General features: G+C 47.4%; 1 protein-coding gene across 2 annotated transcripts in view; it reads right to left on the bottom strand.

The window, feature by feature from the left end:
- HYI (hydroxypyruvate isomerase (putative)) overlaps positions 1-23,346 on the bottom strand; it is a 256,693-nt gene extending 233,347 nt beyond the window's left edge. The window contains exon 1 of one of the 2 annotated variants that reach the window (XM_069642424.1): positions 22,430-23,346. In XM_069642424.1, the coding sequence (XP_069498525.1) occupies positions 22,430-22,628 (199 nt within the window). In that variant the 5' untranslated portion in view covers positions 22,629-23,346. The remainder of the gene's footprint in view (positions 1-22,429) is intronic. The other variant, XM_069642425.1, reaches the window with a different exon arrangement.
- Positions 23,347-23,780: the final 434 nt, after the last annotated feature.

Raw genomic sequence — 23,780 nt, 5'->3', positions numbered from 1 at the left:
GACAAATGAAGGGGGAGTGAGAGAAAGCCGGAGAAGAAACCAAAGGCACCCGGGGGAGTGGCCACAGACCAATGAGGGACAGAGGGAACATGCATGCCGGGGCGCTCCAGAGGCTGGATTTGGGCAGAGGAATATGCTGCTGGAATGAAAACTTGAATGAATGGGTCTGGAGACCAAATAGAAGATTATGGAATATCGAACAAGCTGCAAAGTACTTTATGAGTTACTTAATACCAAACTAAGGAAAAGGCATGCCAGGTATATGCAAAATGCTGCATGATAGAAAGTAAAGCGATGTACATTTATGAACACAGTGAAAAGAAAGTAATAAGCATTTATGTACAATGTGAACGTATGAGCCAAGTGAAAGCCTGTGATGAGAGTTTGCAAAGCGATTGAAAAGCAAATGATGAGCACTATTGGATAGTGTGAAAGCAAGGTGGTGACAGGAATAAACAACACAAAGTGAACTGTGTGAAAGTCAAGTTGGGGCAGAGTCAAGAGATGGGCAAGGAGAAATAGAAGTGAAAGTGGACTAATGTCACAGGTTCAGAGAGGACGCCTGCGCTGGCAAGGAAGTCCAATGTGAACAAGTAAACGTAACAAAGAGCCAAGGGTTATCGGTTGCATGACCTGTAATAGGTGGACCTTGTGGTCCGACAACTGCACCAAGACCCAGTAACCCTTACTTGGAGAGAACAAAGGAAGTCAAGATACTGAAGCGGTAGTGCCTCGCAAGTGTTAAATTGATTAGAGAAAGGAAGAATTATTTGAACTGTTGCAGAGCCTGAAAGGCTATAAAGTTGGTTTGGAATTCTGATGGAAAGCTTAGAGAATTGAATTGACTGATTTTGAAGCTAGAAGGTCTGCCTTCTTGGGGAAGGGAACGCCAAGACTTTGTGAACTAAGAGCAGGAAAGCCCGAGCCCTTTGGAACTGTGTTGAACTTGGGAAAAAGAACCCCGAGGCCTTTGTGAATTGTGTTGAACTTGGGGACGGGAACCCTGTGGTCTTTTTGTGGAACTGTGTTGGACAAGCTGAAACGCAACCTAGGAGCTGGAAGAAACGTTATTTTGACCGCTGTTTCTTTGGTTGCTGACATCTCTACACATTGTATATCTTTAGTTGTGAAGGCAAGTATAGGTATTGGACACAGACAGAGTTTTAAGTTGAACTTAATGACGCAGACTTTCCTTAGTTTATTTAGGTATGGAATCTCACCTTAGCATAGGGTAAGTTAGGCCTTACACCATCCTGAAAATTGAGAAATACTTTTATCTTTATAGAAAATTTAATCTGTTGTCTGTGTCTTGCTTCATGATGCCTTCACAGTTGACAGTCCACTTTTCACTACTGCATAATAGTGATCCTTTATTGATGTCTTTTTGTGGCATTGTACATGTTCCGGAAACATGCAAGGAAAGGGAGCAGAATTCTAAAACTGCGACTGCTTGAATCTCGGCTAATCATGGAATTTGGAATGCTTAAACCCAAGGGTCTTAACCTAGATAATGAGTTGCATGTATTTCTGGACTGATTTTTTAATTATGTGCATTCAAGTTAGAGGGTTGCTGCTATAAATGTTAAATATAAATTCAGGTGCACTTTTTAATTTAATTTGTTTTTCACATCTAATGATATTTTCAGTAGTGTTTTGTACAATCTTCAAAACAGTGTGCCCAGTTGGGCTGTATTCTGTTACAGAACATGAATGTGTTGTATTAAGATGAACTACTCTCTTGGATTCTTCTTATCCTTGGATTGTCTCCACATAATCGCTTTTTTACGAGATGAGATATGAATTAATTTGCACTTCGAATTTATGGGCTACATTGTATTGTTAGATTGACAAAAAGAAGTCGATGCTTCCGGATAACTTAATTAACCCTTCATTAACTTAACGTTGTTAATCAAGACGTGATATGTAGCTTTTCTGCTTCATCAAGTACTTACTTCCTGGGTAGTCTAAGATGGCGGATCAGCAGACATTAAGTCACTAGCTTGTTAGTCACTAGTCAAGTGCTGAGGGTTTGTTTAAAGTTTCAGGAAGTGCTGGCTTTATTTACAGTAAGCCCTGTGTTTGTCAAGTAGAGTTGCCTGCTGAAGTCGATTGGTGGGAGGGAAAGGGTGCCATTATGGTGCATTCAGGAGTGGTTTCCTCCTTACCTTCTGTTTGTGAAATGATTGTTTCCTGTTATTTTTAATGAAGATTTAATAAATAGGCACTCTTATTTTTTGTGCATTTGTAAGGCGTTTATACATAAAGTAAATTGTGTTTCAAAGCTCCCACAGGGCAACAGGAAGGGAACATGGGAATGAAATGCAACTATAACGATGAGATATAGAGGCAGACCTACTAGGCCTTCTCAGCATTCAGAACGTACAAGTGCAGAGAGAACAGATGAGGTGGGGGGGATAAGTGCTAGGGAATAAGCCGCTGTTAAGTGAGTTGGTGGGAGTGGTCAGCTGTCAGTAAATAAGTGTAGACCTGTGATTGCACAGGCAAGTGGGTGCCAGGCAAGTGCTAGGAGCAGGCAGGGGCTGAGGTGATTGGTTATGGCAGGTCAGAACACGGGTGGACTCATAAGGCCCCTGACCACCAATCTAAGCATCAGTGGAGGTTAGCAGAGGAGGGAGGGAGGGAAAGAGGAGGTGAAAAGGAAGGTCTTGAGGAGCTTCTGGAATTTGAGCAGATCCGTCTCAAGACTGAGAGGAAGGGGGAGGCTGTTCCATAGGAGGGAGCCTGCCTAGGAAGGAGCCTGCCTAGGAAGGAGATTGGCCACCTGCTCGCTGTTTAGTGAAGCGCTTGACACACGGAGTTGGTGCCGGAGGAACGTGAAGATCCGGAGGGAGAGTTTTTAGTGAGAGCCAGGTTGTCAGTAGCGTGGTCGCCGGCCCCAGACAGCCTTATGGATGATGCAGAGGGATTTGAATTTGATCCTTGCAGCAACCGGGAGCCAGTGGAGAGATTTTAGGGTGGGAGAAATAGGGTCCCTGGGATTGAGGCCAAGGATAGGTCTTGCTGCCCTATTCTGCATTAGCTACAGGGGTTGTAGAGAAGAAGAGGGTAGATTAAGGAAGAGGCTATTGCAGTAGTCTAGCCTAGAGAGAACCAGAGCTGTCGAGACATTTCTGGTGGAAGAGAGTATTCCTTTGAGGAGGTGGTGTTGAAAGTTGGCATTCTTGGCAAGGTCCTGAATGTGATGGAGGAAGGAAACAGAGGAGTCGAAGATGACTCCAAGGTTTCTGGCTTCAGATGAGGGCAAAAGGGGGAAGCCCATGGAGGGTGGCCAGAGTGAGGGGAAGAAAGAGGGAGCAGGAGTCCCAATGGGAAGAATCCCAGTCTTGCTGGCATTGAGGCAGAAATCATTGGAGGCACACCAGGACTGGATGGCAGATAGGCATTCAGGGATGATGAAGGAAGTAAGGAGAGGATCAGAGGGAAGTTTAAAGACAAGAGTGCTTGTTGGCCCTGTCCTTGATATTAATGACATGTGAACATATGTTTGTGGTAGGTGCTTATCTCGCTGAGTTATCTTTCTTTATTCAAGGACAGCTTTGGGGCCACTGGAGGTTTCTCGGGGGTGTAGTGCAGCAATCCGATGCAGTGGCTGAGGTGCAGGCCCGATAGCGGTGGGAAGGGGGTTGGGGGGAGGGAAGGGGGAGCAGTAAGGACCCAGTGAATGTGGTGCGTCTCAAGAGTGCCTTTGCTCACTGGGTGTTGGGGAGAATTCTCTCTTTAGGCTGAATTTCCTAACCTAGTGAGTCCCCCAGCAGCTTTGCTGGATTTCTGGAGTTTGTTTTTTTCCTCCTGCCAAGAGTGAGACTGTTTTTCTCCCACTCTTGGACATGATTTATGGTGTTCCTTTGACTGTTAATGTGTTTTATGGGCTATGGGGTCATTTACCCCATAGGGTCTCATGTGTTTTTCCTATGTGTGTTACACAGCACCCTCCGTGCAGTAACACAGGGGTGTCCTAGTGACACTCCACCATAGACTCCATACCCTGGGACTGACTACTGTCTCCCAGGGCATGTAAGTCACCATTGGCTTTACTAGTCCCAAATTATTAACAGAAACCAGTACAAACCATCATATTGTGGACGTACTGGTTGGGGCAATTCGATTGCCCCGGGGTTTGTTAGTCGAGGAGGAACGTCTCTGTCCCCCCTGGTCGAGTTTTGACTGGTGGCAGTGGAAACTACTTTTTATATTCGACCGTGAATATTTCCCTATGGGATTTTCCCATTGTTCGAGGCTACCAACTTATTAAATTCTCATAGCCTCAAACATACCGCCGGTTTATTTAATTAATATTAATTCTCCGGTTGGTATTTTTTGCCAAGACTCGATTCTAAAATGGCATTTGTGTTCTCTTCTGTGACTCCAACCCAAGTCGAGCCCTTTGTTCCACATTTTGGCAGGCTTCTCCACAGAAGCCTCCAAAAGTGGTGCCACTCTGTCTGGGTACCACAGAAGGTGTGGGAGGGGGTTTAGGCACCCTGGACTGAGGTACCTTGGTAACTCAAGTCGCACTCTTGTGTGATTGGCCCAAGTGGTGAGCCGGCCGGCTCACCACTTAGCATGTTTGAGTGACAGCTAGGCTGAGTGAATGGGGGTTTTCTGCATAAAAGCAGGGCTTTGGGGACTGGAACTTCAGAAGTCACCACAGGACCTGATAATCTGACGAGGGAGAAGCTGAGCCGACCTACCACGACACCACCGGTGGAGCCCTGCGGAACCAACTCACCACTTCCCGACGACAGAGAAGATATCCCGGCTGGAGAGGCTTCTTCCCCTGACTGGTGGGCACAACCAGTTTACCTTTTTTTCTTCGCACCCCAGCCCAGTTTGTGGTCAAACTGCCCGTGCCAAGCACCCCGGCGGCCGGATAGCCACTCACCACTGAACCACGAATCAAAGGACCGCTCCTTGTACCTGAGAAACTCTGCGGCTGGTTTCTTCCCTGGCACTGCAACTGGCCCCTGTCTTCCTCCACGACGAGATCCTCTCTTCCCCCGGACGAAGCACCGACTTGCACCCGCTGCCAGGAACAACTGCCCCCGCTGGAGCGTTCTCACCACTTTAAGGTACCGTGTCAGCCAGGCCTCCCTTTCTAAAGATTGCAACAAGGTAATAATAATCCCTTAACCTTCTGGACTGGGCTGGCCGCCTTGACCCTCTATCTGGTCCCTTTCTTTGGTCCAACTCCTTTTTGAATCATTACAAGACTTTTGTGCACTGCAACCGTGTGACCTTGGACACATTTCGTTTCGATCCCCTTAAATTGGATCCGGCCTACTCACTCTGAATTCACGGTTGTACTTTGCCTTCCTCTCGTGTTCTGTTCTTGTAAAAGTGTTGGATCTGTTTCAAATTGTGCTCTGCTTTTCTCTCCCTTTTTAAAACGAACTATAAGAGTGCCATCTACGTTAAGCGCTCACCGCTGTCTGAAAATAAGTGGGGCTTTACTTAAGACTTGTCTAATATTCTTTTAAGGGAGTGTATATCTTTTAGTGACCGTTGCTTACTATTAGTACCTGTGTGTTTTTCTAGATGTGGTTTTAAATAAATAATTATATCTCTTTTACACCAAGCCCTGGTCAGTGTTTACTTGTTTTATTGTGTGCTCTTGACCTATTGTGTATACTGCCTAACTCTTCTTGAGGGAAGTCTGACTGCTCAGCCACAGCTACCAAGTGAATCTGTGTGGTACAGACTGCTACCAAGTGGGTTTACTGCCAAACACCAGCCAAACACCTGTAGTCCTAAATCTTTTGCAGTGGTCCCAGAGGGAATTGCACAGGTTTCTGCCTAACACTGGGGGTTCTTTGTAGTTAGTTGTGGTTCTCTGTTCTAAGCTATAGTAGGTGTTGGGTGCTGTGGGCGGCCGACAGCCTCACCGGCCGATGCTCCTGCGTCTTTGTGTCGGTGGCTCACAGGGAACAGGTGCCAAGGCTTCCTGAGGGCAATCATTTCATCTTTTACTTGTGAGGTGTTGACTACATTATCTTGCTTCCGCAAGGGAAGGCATCACGGTGGTGGCAAGTCTGATGTCTTCCGAGACTTCAGTCCAGAGGTAGGGAGCGCGTGCATCTGATCATCGGTCTCCTCGGGTCTTGCAGGTCGTTTTGGCTCAGCAAGTGGCTGGCCTGTGCAGAACCGTAGAGCTCTGCTGGTCGGTATCGTGCAATGCGTTCCTGTAGGGTAGGGTAGTGTGGCGCGTTCCGCGGATCTGTGTGTGGGCTCCTGAAGGAGGTCCCGGTCTGCACAGGCAACTCATCTTTGGGTCTAGGTTGGTTGGGGACCGGTTCTCCCATCTGTTACCAAGCGATGAGTCCCCTTGGGGTATTCTGGACTTTCGGCAGCCTTCTGATTTGCTTTGCAGGAAGACCCTTGTAGAGGCTGTTGGGGTAGCTTTCTGTTGGTGTGTAGGGTAGGACTTTGAGGGTTTTCGTTAAGAAGAATGCCGATATGACCACATCGCTATAGTCCTTCGGAGGTCAGCATCCCAAATAAAGCAAGTTGGATAACATGGTTTTATTGGAACCATTTCCCCAAAATGGTGAGGAGGTTTCTTTGAGTAGGTGAATCTGGAAAGACTATGATTTAAGGTTCAACCTCCATTACGTTTGAGGTTGTTTTGCCTCATCCATTTCTCTATGGCTCTAAACCAATATGAAATGGTCGCACAATACCTGTGTTGACCTATGATCCTTAGCTATGTGCATAGGGTTTGTGACTCGGCTGGTCTTGTTGCGCCTAGGAACGCGTGCACTGGATTTGCTTCCCTCTGGTAGATGGCGGTCTGGTACAGTGGTACGAGTTTAGAGATTCACCATCAGGCTGGGCTAACTCCTGCCCCGTCCTTTGTGTCGGCAAAGTATTCTGTGCTTTGGGATTCAGACAAGGGTTCTACGTAGGAATGGAGAAGGCCCTACACTTCATTGGGGAATTAGAGCTGGAGAAAGAAAATGGCTGCCAATCACACGGCTAGACCTGTTCAATTATGTGTGCTGCCGCCCAGTGGGTTGGAGCCGCACACTCATCGTTTGCAGGCTATTTCCCGGGTCTCTGCACTCATATTCAGATTCAAGCCGGAGACCATTCACAATAGGTGTATGGAACCTGGGAGGATCTGAAGGTCGCAAGAACCACAGCAACTCTGCACTACTACGAAATGGCCGCCCTGGGCACCAGAGCCAGCCTGTGGGCATGAAATGCTGGAGTGCAGGCAGAGTGTCGTGACAGGCACCATAGCGGAAAGAACGATCTGGAGATCCATCAGTGGTGGAGAGGCTGCAACCATGCACTGTTCTGGCACAAATCGGAGAGCTGGGTCCTGCGAGCGCCACAGCACTCGGGCTGCGGAGCTGGTAATTGCAGACATGTAGGTGCCGGCCTAGCTCTCTCCATCACCACCATTTGTTGGCTAAGCATACATTAAGACTCATGGGAGCAGCATGGGTTCATCACTGTACCCATAATGGCCACAGCTTTACACCATAGGATAGAGGCTGACCCTTCATCCAGTCTGCCCCGCCTACCCTTTCTATGCTACAACCTATGTGACAATTACCAGCCCACTACTGGGATACATTTTGTTCATAGCTACGGGTCCTTGCAGGGGACTCGACACATGCCAATTCCATGCACATCGCAGAGCTCACCCCACAGTGCTGTGGAGACGCACGCGCCAAAGGAGACAAGGAAAGCTGAACCAAAGTCCACTACAAACATCACTAGACCACTGTGATGTTTCCAATGCATAATCCATAAGCAATGACATCAGGCATAGCCCCCTACACACTTCTCCTATGACATCATCAGGCACACCCCCTACGCACTTCTCCTATGACCTCATCAGGAACAGCCCCTCCACACTACTCCCATGACAGCAAGAATTGGTGAGTTCATTTTGAAATTTCTTTCTAAATGTTGTGGAATTGATGAGCCCGATGGAGTCATCACTGATTGACCTTTCTGTTGAGTGAGTAGATTTGATGAGCGGGATGGAGTCATCACTGATTGATCTTTCTGCTGAGTGAGTAGATTTGATGAGCGGGATGGAGTCATCACTGATTGATCTTTCTGCTGCTGAGTGAGTAGATTTGATGAGCGGGATGGAGTCATCACTGATTGATCTTTCTGCTGCTGAGTGAGTAGATTGGATGAGCGGGATGGAGTCATCACTGATTGATCTTTCTGCTGAGTGAGTAGATTTGATGAGCAGGATGGAGTCATCACCGATTGATCTTTGTGTTGAGTGAGTATATTTGATGAGCGGGATGGAGTCATCACCGATTGATCTTTGTGTTGAGTGAGTAGATTTGATGAGCGGGATGGAGTCATCACCGATTGATCTTTCTGCTGAGTGAGTAGATTTGATGAGCGGGATGGAGTCATCACTGATTGATCTTTCTGCTGAGTGAGTAGATTTGATGAGCGGGATGGAGTCATCACTGATTGATCTTTGTGTTGAGTGAGTAGATTTGATGAGCAGGATGGAGTCATCACCGATTGATCTTTGTGTTGAGTGAGTATATTTGATGAGCGGGATGGAGTCATCACCGATTGATCTTTGTGTTGAGTGAGTATATTTGATGAGCGGGATGGAGTCATCACCGATTGATCTTTGTGTTGAGTGAGTAGATTTGATGAGCGGGATGGTGACATCACTGATCTTTCTGTTGAGTGAGTAAATTTGATGAGCGGGATGGAGTCATCACTGATTGATCTTTGTTTTGAGTGAGTAGATTTGATGAGCGGGATGGAGTCACTGATTGATCTTTGTGTTGAGTGAGTAGATTTGATGAGCGGGATGGAGACATCACAGATCTTTCTGTTGAGGGAGTATATTTGATGAGCGGGATGGAGTCATCACTGATTGATCTTTATGTTGAGGGAGTAGATTGTAGACGTTGGAAGCAGAGCGAGAGGATTTGTGCAGTGCAGTTAACACTGTCAGTAAGAGATGCTCAAGCAGCATTCCGTTGCTCGGCGAGGAGGGATAATGATGCACCATTGAGCTGATGTGGAAGTGAATGAAGACTTAATGATAGCGTGGGCGGCCTTACTATTTTCAGCAGAAGGAGACCATTAGTGTCTGTGCTGGGAGATTGCCTCTGGGTGTGTGTCATCCACACTGAAGGCAAGGGCATTGCTCCCTTTTGCTCCCTTTCAGCAGGTGGTGCGGAGTCAAGAGCAAGTGTCGCGCTTACTTTGTTCCCCGTGATAACCAAGACCGGGTGGTACCAAATTACTGCTTCACCTGGGTTGTCCGTCCCTGCACTGTGCATTTATACATAATACACTGGCCAACATGCCTTGCATGCAGGCTATCCCCAGGAAGTGCAGTTAGACTTGCAGGGCCATGGTAAAGAGGCGGGTAGTGTGTATCAACCAGCGGTATCCCTACCTAGATCCCACTGGGGGAAGCCCATGTTTGTTGCCGGGCAGGCCTATGCCTATTTCAGTCCGAATGGCAAGGCCGAGTGGGAACTCTGCCAGAACTCTGCTGAACTCCGCCTGGCAGAGCGGTCCGCGATTGCATGACTGCCTGTCACATGGAGACATGGCCGCCTCTTTCCGCCGTCTGCACTGTGTTCCCATTTCGGAATTCAGTGCTGCTGTTGGATCACCTACATTTGGCACTGCCTCAAGTAGGTCTTTGTATGGGCAGTGTTTCGAGGAGGTTGCCCCTCAGACTCCACATCTGACCAGGGATGCATGTGGTCAAGGTCCCTTCCAAGGCCTGCACTTCATGAATAGAGGTCAAGGAGGCACCAACCAAAATGTCAATCCGCCCGCCAAATTATAGTCCACCAAACCTTGACGGCTTGAACATAGGCCACTGTCCTCCTCAGCTGGATCTGAGTCACTGTCCTCCTCAGCTGGATCTGAGTTACGGCCACGGTCCTCCTCAGCTGGATCTGAGTCACAGCCACAGTCCTCCTCAGCTGGATCGAGTCACGGCCACGGTCCTCCTCAGCTGGATCGAGTCACGGCCACGGTCCTCCTCAGCTGGATCGAGTCACGGCCACGGTCCTCCTCAGCTGGATCGAGTCACGGCCATGGTCCTCCTCAGCTGGATCGAGTCACGGCCATGGTCCTCCTCAGCTGGATCGAGTCACGGTCACTGTCCTCCTCAGCTGTATCTGAGTCACAACCACTGTCCTCCTCAGCTGTATCCGAGTCACGACCACTGTCCTCCTCAGCTGTATCTGAGTCACAACCACTGTCCTCCTCAGCTGTATCCGAGTCACGACCACTGTCCTCCTCAGCTGTATCCGAGTCACGACCACTGTCCTCCTCAGCTGTATCCGAGTCACGACCACTGTCCTTCTCAGCTGTATCTGAGTCACAGATGCATGTGCACTCGGGTTCTTTAAAATAAGACAGACAATATTATTGTCTAAGACAGCCTCAACATCTCTCAATGGTCAGGCATTACTTGTGGTAGATGTTGAGTTGTCCTTTTCTGAACCCTATGATGAAGTAATTCCGTATGTGCTGTGGTCATCATGTGTGTTCTGAGAGGTTTCGCACCAGTCCAAAGAGCCTCAACAGTAACTCACCACTAGCAGATTTCACCATCAAGGTGGCCGGTTGGCACATGCCATTTGGCCTGCAAGCGGTTTCAGCAAGACCCGTGACCTAACATGGAGTGCTTACATGCAATGCTAAAGATGCTTCACACCCGAGTCCTGTAAGGAACTCATGGTGGCAACAGTAAAGACAGACAAAAGTGATCACAGTTCAAGAGTGTTTACTAAACTGTACAAATGGGTTGAAAAACATGCCTAACCTAAGCCTAAATCTAAGATGGGAGCAAGCTACTACCATCAAATAATAATAAGGCAGTCCTGGTGGCATCTTGTCAAATAAAACAGCCTATACAAAAATAAATAAATATTGCCAATCCTTACAGATAATTTTAAAAAGAGTGTGGGATAATGTTCACCAGAAAAGAAATAAGTGTTCATAAATGATATGTCAGGCTGTTAAAGCCGGGGGTCACCCGTCCCCAGGTTTTTAGCATGGGACCAAGAAGGACCTTTGAGCACAGCACACTCCTGGGCCTCGCCAACACGAGGTTACTGTTCCTTTCAATGATGCCAGGACCTTCTGGGGGCAAGTCTCTTGCCTTAGAAGGCTGGCTGTACCAAAACAATAAACAAAACAAAAGTTCCTTTGGTAATCTTTCACGTTGGGCGATTGTTCTTTCCCACCACTTTGCATCCTTCTTGAAACGTTAGCCTGCCTCAATCAGGTTCACTACGGCCTTTCACAATGTTCACGGGAATATTACCAGTTACCGTCAATTCATATGCATACCTCGGTCGGGTTCACATTTGTCAGCATTGTGGACATCCCTCAACCGGGTTCACATTTGTCGTCACAATTCAATCAGTCTTCTTCCATGTGTCAAAGAATTTAGAGTGTATGAGGTGTTTTGCTCGACCCTCGTAGGACCTCTTGACACTTTACATTAGCCTCTCCAAAAGCCTCTTGGTCTTCGTAGTTTCAACAAAACAACCAAAAGGGCCTCAGTCAGAGTGCTTCGAATGAGCACCACTGCGACGCCTGGCCACTCTGCTTCTGAAGTTTTTACCACGGTTTAAAGTTCACTCACACAAGTTCTTTGCTCAACGAGGTTGCCACCTGCAACCTTAGGCTCAGCACAGTTTGGTTTTACTATTGGTCTTCTCCGACTCACTGGATGTGCTGAACTGTTGGAGTTTCGAGTCTCGGGAGTCAAGGAAGGCACCATGCTGGCAAGCACGTCTCCCCTTTGTGATTATCAGCGATGGATGGCTCTGTGTGCTGCTGGCACCTGTCACACCAGACGCCAACTGGATTTCCTGGTCTTATGCTTACTGAGGCTTTGCGGATCTCATTTCTAAAGGGTACAGGCAAATCCCGCTTCGGCGTCCCTCCGCCTTTCTCCTACGCTTGAACTGCCGGTCTGGATTAGCTGCTTCCTTGTGTGTCTGGCCTTGCTTGAAGTGTGCTTTTGGGCTCCGGCTTTTATCCCTGTGGGGAATGGAAAGGGCCATCAGGTGTGTGTAGTTATTGTTAAATGCCTGACCGTTGTGTTGGGACATGGAGTTCCACGTCTCACTCATCGGTGTCCCACTTCCACTCCCTGAGGACGCCCCATGCAGGTGATCCTCCTGCACTGGTCCACCCCGAGGAACTGGATCCAATAGCGATGGCCGTGTCCTGGCCACCTGAATGACAGATCACCGGGGACTATTCAGGGAGACACCTTCAGGTTTCTCACAGTCCATACTGCACTGAAGCTATTTTTCCTCACAAAAGACAGTTTTCAGGACAGCATTCTACCGATACCACTACTTTTCATAATTTCTGAAGACGGTGGATCTTCAAAAAGGAGAAGGGGACAATTTCCTATTAGCTCCTTGTACCATAGAGTGCCGATTCTCCACAAGCTGTCTGCCTTTCAGTGGCATCAACACTAAACAAAAGGCAAAGGTGAAGGGAATTAATAGAGTTTTTTTCAAACTTTCTCTAGACCCTTAGAAAACATGCCTCGCCATGCCATTTGGCACCCTCATAAGCATGGCCGGGAAATACATCAAACCTGTCATCGCCATTGCCCCCGGATGATACACAAACCTACCCTATGCTGATAGCAGCCCTCAACAGAAAACGTGTCATCCGACTTAACTCTCCGATTATGAAAGGTACTCATCCAATCTGAGCAAAGAACAGGAAGAGGAATCTATGGATGAGTTCTCCACACGGCTTCAGAGCCTTGTTCTGCATCGTGGATCCTACACACTTTCAAACAGTAAGAATAGTTGTGCAATGCAAAGCTCATATCGAGGGAAGAATTGGTACTTCATCTGGTGGAGGTTCTCTGTGGACAACGTTCTCATTTCTTCTAGACCAAGGCACCTTTCCACTGTTCAATGTTCACACTTTTCCTCCTCGCAGCCTTAGGTGACTATCCCCATTTTAACACGTGGCCAAGCACTTTCTCTTTTCCTTTCCCCATGAGGCGGAACTGGCTAAATCTCTCCCGCCACATGTTACGAAGGCTGCATTCCTGGGCCCCTTTAATGCTCACACCAGCCTATGCTCTCATCTGATCTCCCACGCGTTTGGCACCATTGCACATGAAGCTTAGATGTTTCTCTTTCTCTGCATCCTAACGCTGAGGTAAGACATTCTATGCTCACTGTCCTCCATATTCTCCCTATTTCTTTTTGTTGGGTGTATGAAGGGAGTCACCAATGGCTTGGCTGGGGAAATGGGCAGAGCCTCTACGTTGGCCCACAGAGAACATTATGCTGATGAAGTACCAATTCCGCCCTAGATGTTTGTGTGCATGCTCAGAGATGTAGCATGAAGGAACACATTTTCCCAATGCGCTACTCATCCGACACCCAATCTACAGATATATACACAGCATATGCCAAGGAAGAGCAAAAGAAATGGCTCAAAACTCTTAAAGAATTGTCATCTATCGTTTCCATACGAAAAACACATACCCAGCCATTTGCCTAACTGGGCCAACCATGCAGTCTGATGAATCATTTCAAGCTCTCTGCATAAGAGGCAGACATAATACCCCAATCACACTGAAAGCAACATGCTACAATGTTAACCAGACAGCAATGTACAGTGAAGATGATGGCCCAGAATCAAACTAAAGTCTCTGTTTATGAGACAAGCAGACAGGAGCACAGTCCTGGTGCAGAGTTGCAAATCAACAAAGAAACCAGGACATTCTTGATCGGCACATGTGCCACAGCTGGCCTAATAGACAATGGCCAACATCGCCAATTAATGAAAAGACCCAGGCTACTTCCATCAGCTGACTGTGTATGCATTGGATGTGTCACCATTTAAATACCATGGGCTGATGAAATGCCAAAGGGCAAGATACATAACTAGACACTGCAGAAAGAGTCAACCGAGTACCAATGCCGAGTCGGTTTTTGTACAGTAATGAAAATACAACCAGTGGAAATAAACTAAAACATTCATACCCCGATTCATTCAGACAAATGAGATTCCGCAAAAATAACACGTTGACGATTGTTCTCCCACAGCCCAGGTAGCCGCTGAAGAAGAGCCAGTAGCCCTCCTCAGAAATGACATAATTGGAACAACGTTGTTTTTTTCATCGCTAGTTGTTATCGTCACAAACACCAATGGCTAAGTCAGGCTATGCATAGACCTGAGGCAATCAAATACAGTAGTTGAAAGTGCATCCCATAAAAGGGCCATAGAAGATATGATAATACTTCTCAACAAGGCAAAGGAATTCTCAAAACTGCTTCTAAACATCAACTTGATTTACATCCCAAGTCACGATACATCTCAACCTTCTCCATTCAACGGTTTATACTACTGCAAACGACTAAGTTTTGGTTCATCATCAGCTGCAGAAAGTTTCCAAGAATCCATAAGGACATTACTCCTCCTATTCTGCAATGCATTTAATTACAGTGATGACATTCTCATCTTTGTTGAATCAGTAGAAAAGTACACTGCATAAAGCGTAAAAAGAACCTGCTGTTGGCATGCCTTACACTGAATGCGAGGAAAAGTGAGTTCCATTAGTTTAATCTAAAATTCTATGGAGACACCTATCCTTAGAAATGAAACCATATTATTACATGGGTATCACTCGAAAGGAACGGGATGTCACAAGAGATATCAGTCAAATAAGGTCCTTCCTAAGAATGGCAGATAGTTGTACTGGATACCTGCATGACCACGCCTGATACACCAATGAGAGAACTGACAAGTGAAGGTCAAACTTTCATTTGATCAGAAAGCTGCGAATAAGAAGAATTAAAAAAGGAAGCAACTAGAATGTGCAAGATGTTATCATATTGTGATGCAATTAAGGATATCAGGATCACAGTAGATGCAAGCCTGGAAAAATGATGAACTACCATCTCATATGAGCCGAGTACTGAAACCCAGAAAGGTCATACTCAGAACCTGAAAAGCATAGTACAGCTGTCGTATGGACATCTGAATATTTCCACCATTTCCTCTGCGCAAAGAGATTTGTGCGGGTCACTGCCCTGATCACCACCTTCCTAAACCCAAAAGTGTAAGTGAAATTCTACTGACTAATTGGCGAGATACTCCATGTATAACTCAAAGAGACGAGGAGAAGAAGAAACTGAAGAATGCCTAAACTTTATACTATATCATGCAGCATTTGCATCGATCACCACCGAACAGATAAACAAGACCACGAAAAGATACCAAACTAAATACGGTCAGAAAACTAATCCTGGGAAACAAATGGAAACTATTGAAAACACGAATCACTGCCTGGGTTGTGATGCTGGGGACTTTAATAAACTAGAAACTGGTGTGTCAAGGTTAGGAGTGTAAAATGAAGGTATCCATATGAGAATCACAAGAATTGTCATCTCAAAGAAACAAAGAAACTGGGCCGTAATGGTAGTCACAAGATCCACTCGGGCATGACCACTACAAAACGACTACCATGGGACCGGATGTTGACCCTGCTCCTGTTTGAGTTAGTAGAAAAAAACAGTACGGTCATGCCACAATCCTCAGTGCATGTCAAGGGATCGGTCGCCACCTGTCCACATGTCAGAACTGCCAGCAGGTGCTTGGCATCAGGTTACTGCCAATTTCTATGGGCCCACTGACGCAGGAAGTTACATCATGGTAGTAACTGATGAGTACTCCCAGTATTCCGAGACATGGAATCAACTGCACACTAGCCTGTGGAGGCGGCACTCAAGGGAAATATTCAGCACAAGGCGGAGGACCACAGATGCGACAACGGCCAACCATACTAGGAAAACATTATTTTGGAAAGCGAAAACAATTAAAACACAGAAGAGTAACTGCTTCATGGCCACAAGCCAACAGGATAGAAGAAAGGTTCATGGCCTCCATAAAGGAAAGCATGCAACAAGCTACTATTGACAAAATGTCAGCTTACCAAGCTCTATGCAGAGTGTGACAACACAACGAAGCCAGCTGAACTGCTGATGGGCAGACAAGTGATGGCAAGGGTACCATGCATGCCATCTGAGGAGGCGAAAGGATATACGGCAGTCCGGTCCAAAGATTGATCACACAAATACCGTCAAGAATAGGTGACCAACAGGAACCAACATGCAGGTAGGAGATGCTGAAAAACAGGCAGAAGTTTCAGAATTAAGTGACCCAGAGGAAGAGGAAGAGCCAGGATGGGAAACAGACCCAGTAGAAACAGAAGACAACCAGCAAACCACACAAGTGCACCCATGAGCTGCAGGAAGCGTGAATGAATCAGAGCACTTTACCATGGAATGAAGAGAGTGCATGCCCATGGAGTGTAGTTAGGCACTTCAATATTTCATCGTAGAACCTTGAGACAACCAAAGGTGAAGAAGGCAGATTTTGCGCCTCCTGCAGGGCCCTGTAGTCATAAGCAGTATTTTTTCGGTGAAGTTGATAGGCAGAAATCACATGGGGTAGGACATATAAAAAGCGGGAGGGTCCTTAGCAACACTGTTATTTACCATAAACTGGTGTACCATGGTGTAAGCTGTGGACACTAAACATGCGTGATGAATCCATGCGGTTGTCAAGAGTAGTAATGCATGCGTAGCCAACAACGTCATCGTTGCTTGAAGGGTTCGGACGCCTGACAGTGCTTCTAGCCTTGCTGTCCTTCTAGGTATTGGCATTGAGCTGTACCCGGGTCAGCATGCAGGAAAGTACTTCCTTTCATAGGGCTTGGGGCAGAACATAGGACTGCCAGCGCCAAGAGGAATATGCATTACAGCAGTTCTACCCCTCTTGCTTTCATGAGTTCCGCCAGACTCCTCGTTACCTGTTCCTCATCTACTCCCTGAAATTTGATCTTAAAACCCATCGCCAGCTGGTATACTTCTCAAGGGTATGCCCGTCTCCCTTAATATCTGCAGTCCCAGAGGATCTACCCATTAACTTCCTCGTCTGGAGGTGCCCTCAGGTGTGGAATAACTCGTTCCTGCAATCACTCATAGAGCACAGCCATTGACTCCCCTTGGGATTTAATGCCTAAAACATTTTCCCCTTTATGACGCTGTCACCTGAGCCTCCCCTTCAAGAGCAAGAACTCTTGCTTCAAAGTCACGCTGGCGGCTGAGGCAGTGTTGGGAACTGAGGTTGTTTGTATCCATTTTTTGTGAAATATTTGACCGGGATCCTGACTAGGGCAAGGAATTCCCTACTCTCTGTACAGTCCAATTTACATTACACGTTATGCATTTGCTCCTGGCTGCTTGAATGTGTTTGTTAAGATTCAGAAAGTCAATGGTACTACCCCGACACGGGTCGATGCAATCCGTGACTGCAACAGATCCAGTTTTGGACAATTATTGCATCTTTTCAGCGGCCTTTCTCCAAGACTTCGGCTTCTGGATGAGCAGTTTCTGTCCAAGAATCTTTGAATTAGATAAGTCACCATGTTAGTCCTTTCTTGGGTCACTAAATGTAGCACCTTGATCCAGAAAGCCAGTGGTTAGAGAAGACACAGTGTACAATACTTTAGGGAAGTTGCGAAGAGAAGATTAAGGAGGAGTTGGCCAGAGCTTCTTGCCCTCTATCCCTATTGGGGTGGATTAAATCTAGCAGGGTCATGCCGCGGTAAGTGCACGTGGACACACCTTTGCCCTTAGCCTCCCTTCACCTCTGCTTTCTGGTTTGGTTGGCGAATCTGAATTGTGGTTAAACATTTTTGTTGGCTCTTGTTTGACGGAGACACTCATGAAAGCAGTTTGCATGTATTTTTATCCGGCACGTGGGAGCTTACGGATCACCCTCGGCTCGGGATGCTTCTCAAGAATATGTCTGGAATCCTCAGGATCTGCGATTCCAGAGGATCAATCCGCGCATCAGCTCTCCGGGATCTGCGACAGAGCAGGGCCAACTCGTTCACGCGAACGATCATAGAAGGCAGCTCTCAACCTTTGGGATGGTTGTGCCTGTTACAACACAACGTGCTTGTAATCTGCATTCACCATTGGGCTGAAACTGGTGCGGTGTGTGGTGGCCGCAGTGGCAAAAATCATCCTCTGCACTCTCGTTGGGCAGCATCTGGAATAACTTGTTAGCACCCTTGGTTGGATAATGAAGCAGCATCAAGTGCTTTGGTGCCCACTGATGTCCAGTTCATCACCAGTTGTTTTGTGTAGTGGTGTGGACTACTGGGGTCTTGGAAGAGAAAGTGTCTTCGGAGCAATGCAGTGCAATTTGCAGGAGAGGCAGGGATTTGCACCTGGAGAGGGTCTTCACCGCCGCCACAAGCACTGGGACTTCTGCATTAGACCCACTCGGAGGTGTGTAGAAGGAGTAAGGAGCTTCATACTGGGGATGTGTACTTCTATAGTGAACTCTGTAGAGTTACACTATATACCACCCTCCTTCTCACTTGACCACACTCCCGTGTTCAACACCTTCACACAAAGGTTTCCACTTGCACCCTCTGCAAGGATAAGAGAGCCATGAATCATCTTCAACAAGTTGAGGTTTCTTGGTGGCTACTGACTGCAACTACTGATGAACGCCAGTAGTTTTAGGGGCCATGGTCACCTCCTACCCATCTGCATCAATCGGCACTATTAGAAGACATAAGAGGAATTCAAGATCAGTCTGCATATTTATTACCTCTAGCGGAACAGGCATGCAATGTTTTAGCGAGCAGCCTCTGTATCAATTATGAATATTGGAAGACCCATAAGAAATACCAGCTTGTTTATTGATTTTCTCAGTTGGAAGATCGAGAGAACGTTCAAGCGATTGGCCCATGTACTGATTATCGCTATTGGAAGAGGCAGTTAATATTCTAGACATCCGCCTATGCACAAAGGTAGTTAAGGTTCTAGACATCGGCCTACGTTCTGAATTTCTCTAATGGAAGAGGCAGTTAAGGTTCTAGACATCAGCCTATGTACTGAATTTCTCTAATGGAAGAGGCAGTTAAGGTTTCAAACATCGGCCTGTTAACTGATTATCCCTAAAGGAAGAGGTAGCTAAAGTTCTAGAGATCTGCCTATGTACTGATTATCCCTAAAGGAAGAGGGCTCCATGTGTTAATTCCACCGCAAAAATATTGCGATGCAAAAATATCGCCATATTTTTGTGGCGAAATTCACACATGGACCCTGTGGAGGGCACCCCCGCAAACCCCACATCATTTTTTAATGTGCGGGAGACAACCCCGCTCCCACATAATATCCCCCCAAAAATTTTGCCTATGGTGAACCAAACTGTCATATCTACGGCGATATTTTTGTTGAGGATATTATGTAGTGATACCAGGAAGAGGTAGCTAAGGTTCTAGACATCCACCTATGTACTGATTATCCCTAATGGAAGAGGTAGCTAAGGTTCTAGACATCCACCTATGTACTGATTATCCCTAATGGAAGAGGTAGCTAAGGTTCTAGACATCCACCTATCTACTGATTATCCCTAATGGAAGAGGTAGCTAAGGTTCTAGACATCCACCTATCTACTGATTATCCCTAATGGAAGAGGTAGCTAAGTTTCTAGACATCCGCCTATCTACTGATTATCCCTAATGGAAGCAGAGGAGGTTCTAGAGATCGGCCTATGTACTGATTATCCCTAATGGAAGCAGAGGACGTTCTAGAGATCGGCCTATGTACTGATTATCCCTAATGGAAGCAGAGGACGTTCTAGAGATCGGCCTATGTACTGATTATCCCTAATGGAAGAGGTAGCTAAGGTTCTAGACATCCACCTATCTACTGATTATCCCTAATGGAAGAGGTAGCTAAGGTTCTAGACATCCACCTATGTACTGATTATCCCTAATGGAAGAGGTAGCTAAGGTTCTAGACATCCACCTATGTACTGATTATCCCTAATGGAAGAGGTAGCTAAGGTTCTAGACATCCACCTATGTACTGATTATCCCTAATGGAAGAGGTAGCTAAGGTTCTAGACATCCACCTATGTACTGATTATCCCTAATGGAAGAGGTAGCTAAGGTTCTAGACATCCACCTATGTACTGATTATCCCTAATGGAAGAGGTAGCTAAGGTTCTAGACATCCACCTATCTACTGATTATCCCTAATGGAAGAGGTAGCTAAGGTTCTAGAGATCGGCCTATGTACTGATTATCCCTAATGGAAGAGGTAGCTAAGGTTCTAGACATCCACCTATCTACTGATTATCCCTAATGGAAGAGGTAGCTAAGTTTCTAGACATCCGCCTATCTACTGATTATCCCTAATGGAAGCAGAGGAGGTTCTAGAGATCGGCCTATGTACTGATTATCCCTAATGGAAGCAGAGGAGGTTCTAGAGATCGGCCTATGTACTGATTATCCCTAATGGAAGCAGAGGAGGTTCTAGAGATCGGCCTATGTACTGATTATCCCTAATGGAAGAGGTAGCTAAGGTTCTAGAGATCGGCCTATGTACTGATTATCCCTAATGGAAGAGGTAGCTAAGGTTCTAGACATCCACCTATCTACTGATTATCCCTAATGGAAGAGGTAGCTAAGGTTCTAGACATCCACCTATGTACTGATTATCCCTAATGGAAGAGGTAGCTAAGGTTCTAGACATCCACCTATGTACTGATTATCCCTAATGGAAGAGGTAGCTAAGGTTCTAGACATCCACCTATGTACTGATTATCCCTAATGGAAGAGGTAGCTAAGGTTCTAGACATCCACCTATGTACTGATTATGTCTAATGGAAGCAGAGGAGGTTCTAGAGATCGGCCTATGTACTGATTATCCCTAATAGATGAGGTAGCTAAGGTTCTGGACATCCACCTAGGTACTGATTATCACTAATGGAAGAGGCAGTTACGGTTCTAGACATCTGCCTATGTAATGAATTTTGTTAGAGGGTGAACACACACACACACACAAAACACACGGTGAGTAAGCTTAAGGATGTATTGGTATAACCAGGGAGCAATAGTCACCGCAGCCCCTGAGATCTCTACAACTGCCACAGGTTCCAGAACCCTATACGTTCTGGAACACAACAGAATATAACACATTTCTCTTATGCGCACCATACACAAGTGTTTCAAAGCACGACGAGGCGGGGGGGACAAGACCACAATCTTACTAGGCCTAGTGACATTGAGATCATGCAAGTGCAGAGGAGAGGAAGGGGGAAAGTGCTGGGGTAAGTGAGGCTGTTCCAGAGGGAGGATCACGCAGAAGAGAGAGATCTGCCAACAGCTTGTTTTTTGGAAAAACACCTGACCCTCAAGGAGTTGGAGGAGCGAAGGGCTGAAGTAGAAAGATACTTCAGAAGAGAAATCTGGATATTTTGGTCCCAGGCCCCAGAAGGCCTTGTGGATAATGCAGAGGGTCTTGAATGTGATCCTTGCAGCCACTTGGAGCGGTTTATAGTGATTGCATCGAATGCCAAAGCATTAAATCTCTTAGCATCTGAAAAAAAAGCATTGAATGCATTTTCTTTTTTTTAATGGGGGGGTCCCCCAACCCCTGTTTTTTACCCCTTAAAATCCATTATAATTAAAATAATACATTTACCTTTGAAAAAAAATGCATTCAATGCTTTTTTTTGGATGCATTTGACATTCAATGTTGCTGGCATTCAGGAAGAGATCATTGGTGGTTCACCACTCCTGGATTGCAAGCAGACAATTAGGGATGAGAGAAGAGGCGGCAGTGGGGAGCCTAAAAGGGAGCTGGGTCGTCCGCATAGAACTGGAAGTTGGGGCAGAGAGCAGCAATGCGGTGGGCGAGAGGTGCCAGGTACTGGTTGAACAGCCAGGGAGAGAGGTTAGACTCCTGGGGAACACCACAGGTAGAGGTAGAGGTAGAGGAGAGGAAGGACCCAAGTTGGACCTGTGAGGGTCGCTCAGAGAGGAAAGTGGTTAATCAAGCCATAGCCTGATCAGTGATACCCCGAATATCACGGAGTAGGTTGCGGTTCTAGACATCTACCTATGTACTGATTATGTCTAATGGAAGCAGAAGAGGTTCTAGACATCGGCCCATGTACTGAATATCTAACGGAGGAGGCAGAAAAGTTCTACTAAAAGTCCATTCATTGATCAGCTCTACTTGAGTTGGAGGTCCTAGTGATCGGGCTGTGTATTGATCATCTCTAGTTAAGTTGGAGATCCTAGTGATCGGGTCGTGTATTGATCATGTCTAATGGAAGAAGCAGGAAGCCTCTAGTGACTGGTGTGAACATTGATTATGTGTAATGGAGGAAGCAGGGGATAGCGTCATTATCGGGTACCATATTGATCACCTCTAAAGGTGGAGATTCTGCTTATCAACCTTTGTACTGATAAGGTCCAGAAAGGGATTGCGAGAGTTTAGCGATCGGTTTGTGTATGGATTATCTGTAATTGAGTAGGCGCAAGAGATTTTAATGACCCGGCCCATCGTGTTACCTGGTGGGGTGTTGATTAGCACAACCCTCAGTTGGTTCCGCTCAGCTTCCTGCCTCAGGAGCTCCGGGGCCCAGTCATAGGGCCACGCCACCTCCACCCAGCGGAACCCAGCTCCAGCGGCGGCCTGCATGCGGGAGGGTAGCGAGGGGAGTGTGGGGAAGAGCCAGGAGAGATTACCTGAGAACTGGAGCATAGACATTGGGAATGCTGTGGAGGAGCGAGGAGCTAGACTGAGGGAGGGTCAGGGGGGAGCTGGACTGAGGGAGGGTGAGGGGGGAGCTGGACTGAGGGAAGGTCAGGGGGAGCTGGACTGACAGAGGGTCAGGGGGGAGCTGGACTGACGGAGGGTCAGGGGGAGCTGGACTGACGGAGGGTCAGGGGGGAGCTGGACTGAGGGAGGGTGGGTCAGGGGGAGCTACACAGAGAGGCTGTGGGGAGCTGGACTGAGAGAGGGTCAGGGGTAGAACTAACGGTTGGACAGAAAGAGGAGCAGAGCAAGAAGAAGTGTGCACTGGGGTGTTCTATACAGAGGGGGGAGGGATGGGAAATAAGGTGGGGGGGGTGCTGTGAGAGCTCTGCACTGAATACGTGGGAGGGGGGAGGTGAGAGCAGGAACTTGGTGAGAGGCTGGCAGTGCCGATACACTCAGGCTAGAGAGAGATATGAGAAGCAGTGCTGTGGGCAGTGGGGGTGTGGAGGCAGTGAGTGAGAGCTTATTGACACTCAGGTTATGACTAACTGGGGATTGGGGGGGGCTGCTGACGGTGAGCGCAGGTGAGCTGTGTAGAGATGAGTCAGAGCTCGTGGGAATGGGGGCTGTCACTGCTGGAGGCAGGGGGGGTTGGAAGGAGCTGGCTCTGCAGGAGGGAGCATGAGACAGGCAGAGAGAGAGCTCTGGAGGGAGCAGGCCACTGAGCACGGATGGGGGAGGGGGCAGCTGTTATGAAGGAGGAGGAAGAGGAGGGGCTGGGGAGAGAGAAGCAAGCGGAGAAGGACTGGGGAGGGGCCACCCTGGCTGGGGGAGGAGCAGGCGTGTGGCCATCTTCTTCTTCTTGATAGAGGGCGGCGGGAGGAGCCCTGTGGCGAATGGGCAGGCTGCGGAAGAGGCCCCTCCTGAGGAAGGGGAGGGGCTGCCCATAATGGTGTGCGTGAAAGGACTAAAGCCCGGAGGGGGGAGCCTTGGGTAGGAGGAACAGCCAGCTTGTTCCCTAGCCCGACCCTTGCACTCTCTGGCCCTCGCATGCGGGCATTAACCTTTCACATCAGCCCAGCACACTGTGGGGGGCGCCATGACAGAACTTTACAGGCGGGTCCTAAGGGCGCCCTCCGTAAACGCAGGGGAACGCATGGA

The sequence above is a fragment of the Ambystoma mexicanum genome, chromosome 1q, assembly GCF_040938575.1.
Source record: "Ambystoma mexicanum isolate Mex_15411 chromosome 1q, UKY_AmexF1_1, whole genome shotgun sequence".
NCBI classification, from domain to species: Eukaryota; Metazoa; Chordata; class Amphibia; order Caudata; family Ambystomatidae; genus Ambystoma; species Ambystoma mexicanum.
Note: the sequence above shows the minus strand (reverse complement) of the source record. Positions and strands in the feature narration are given on the sequence as shown.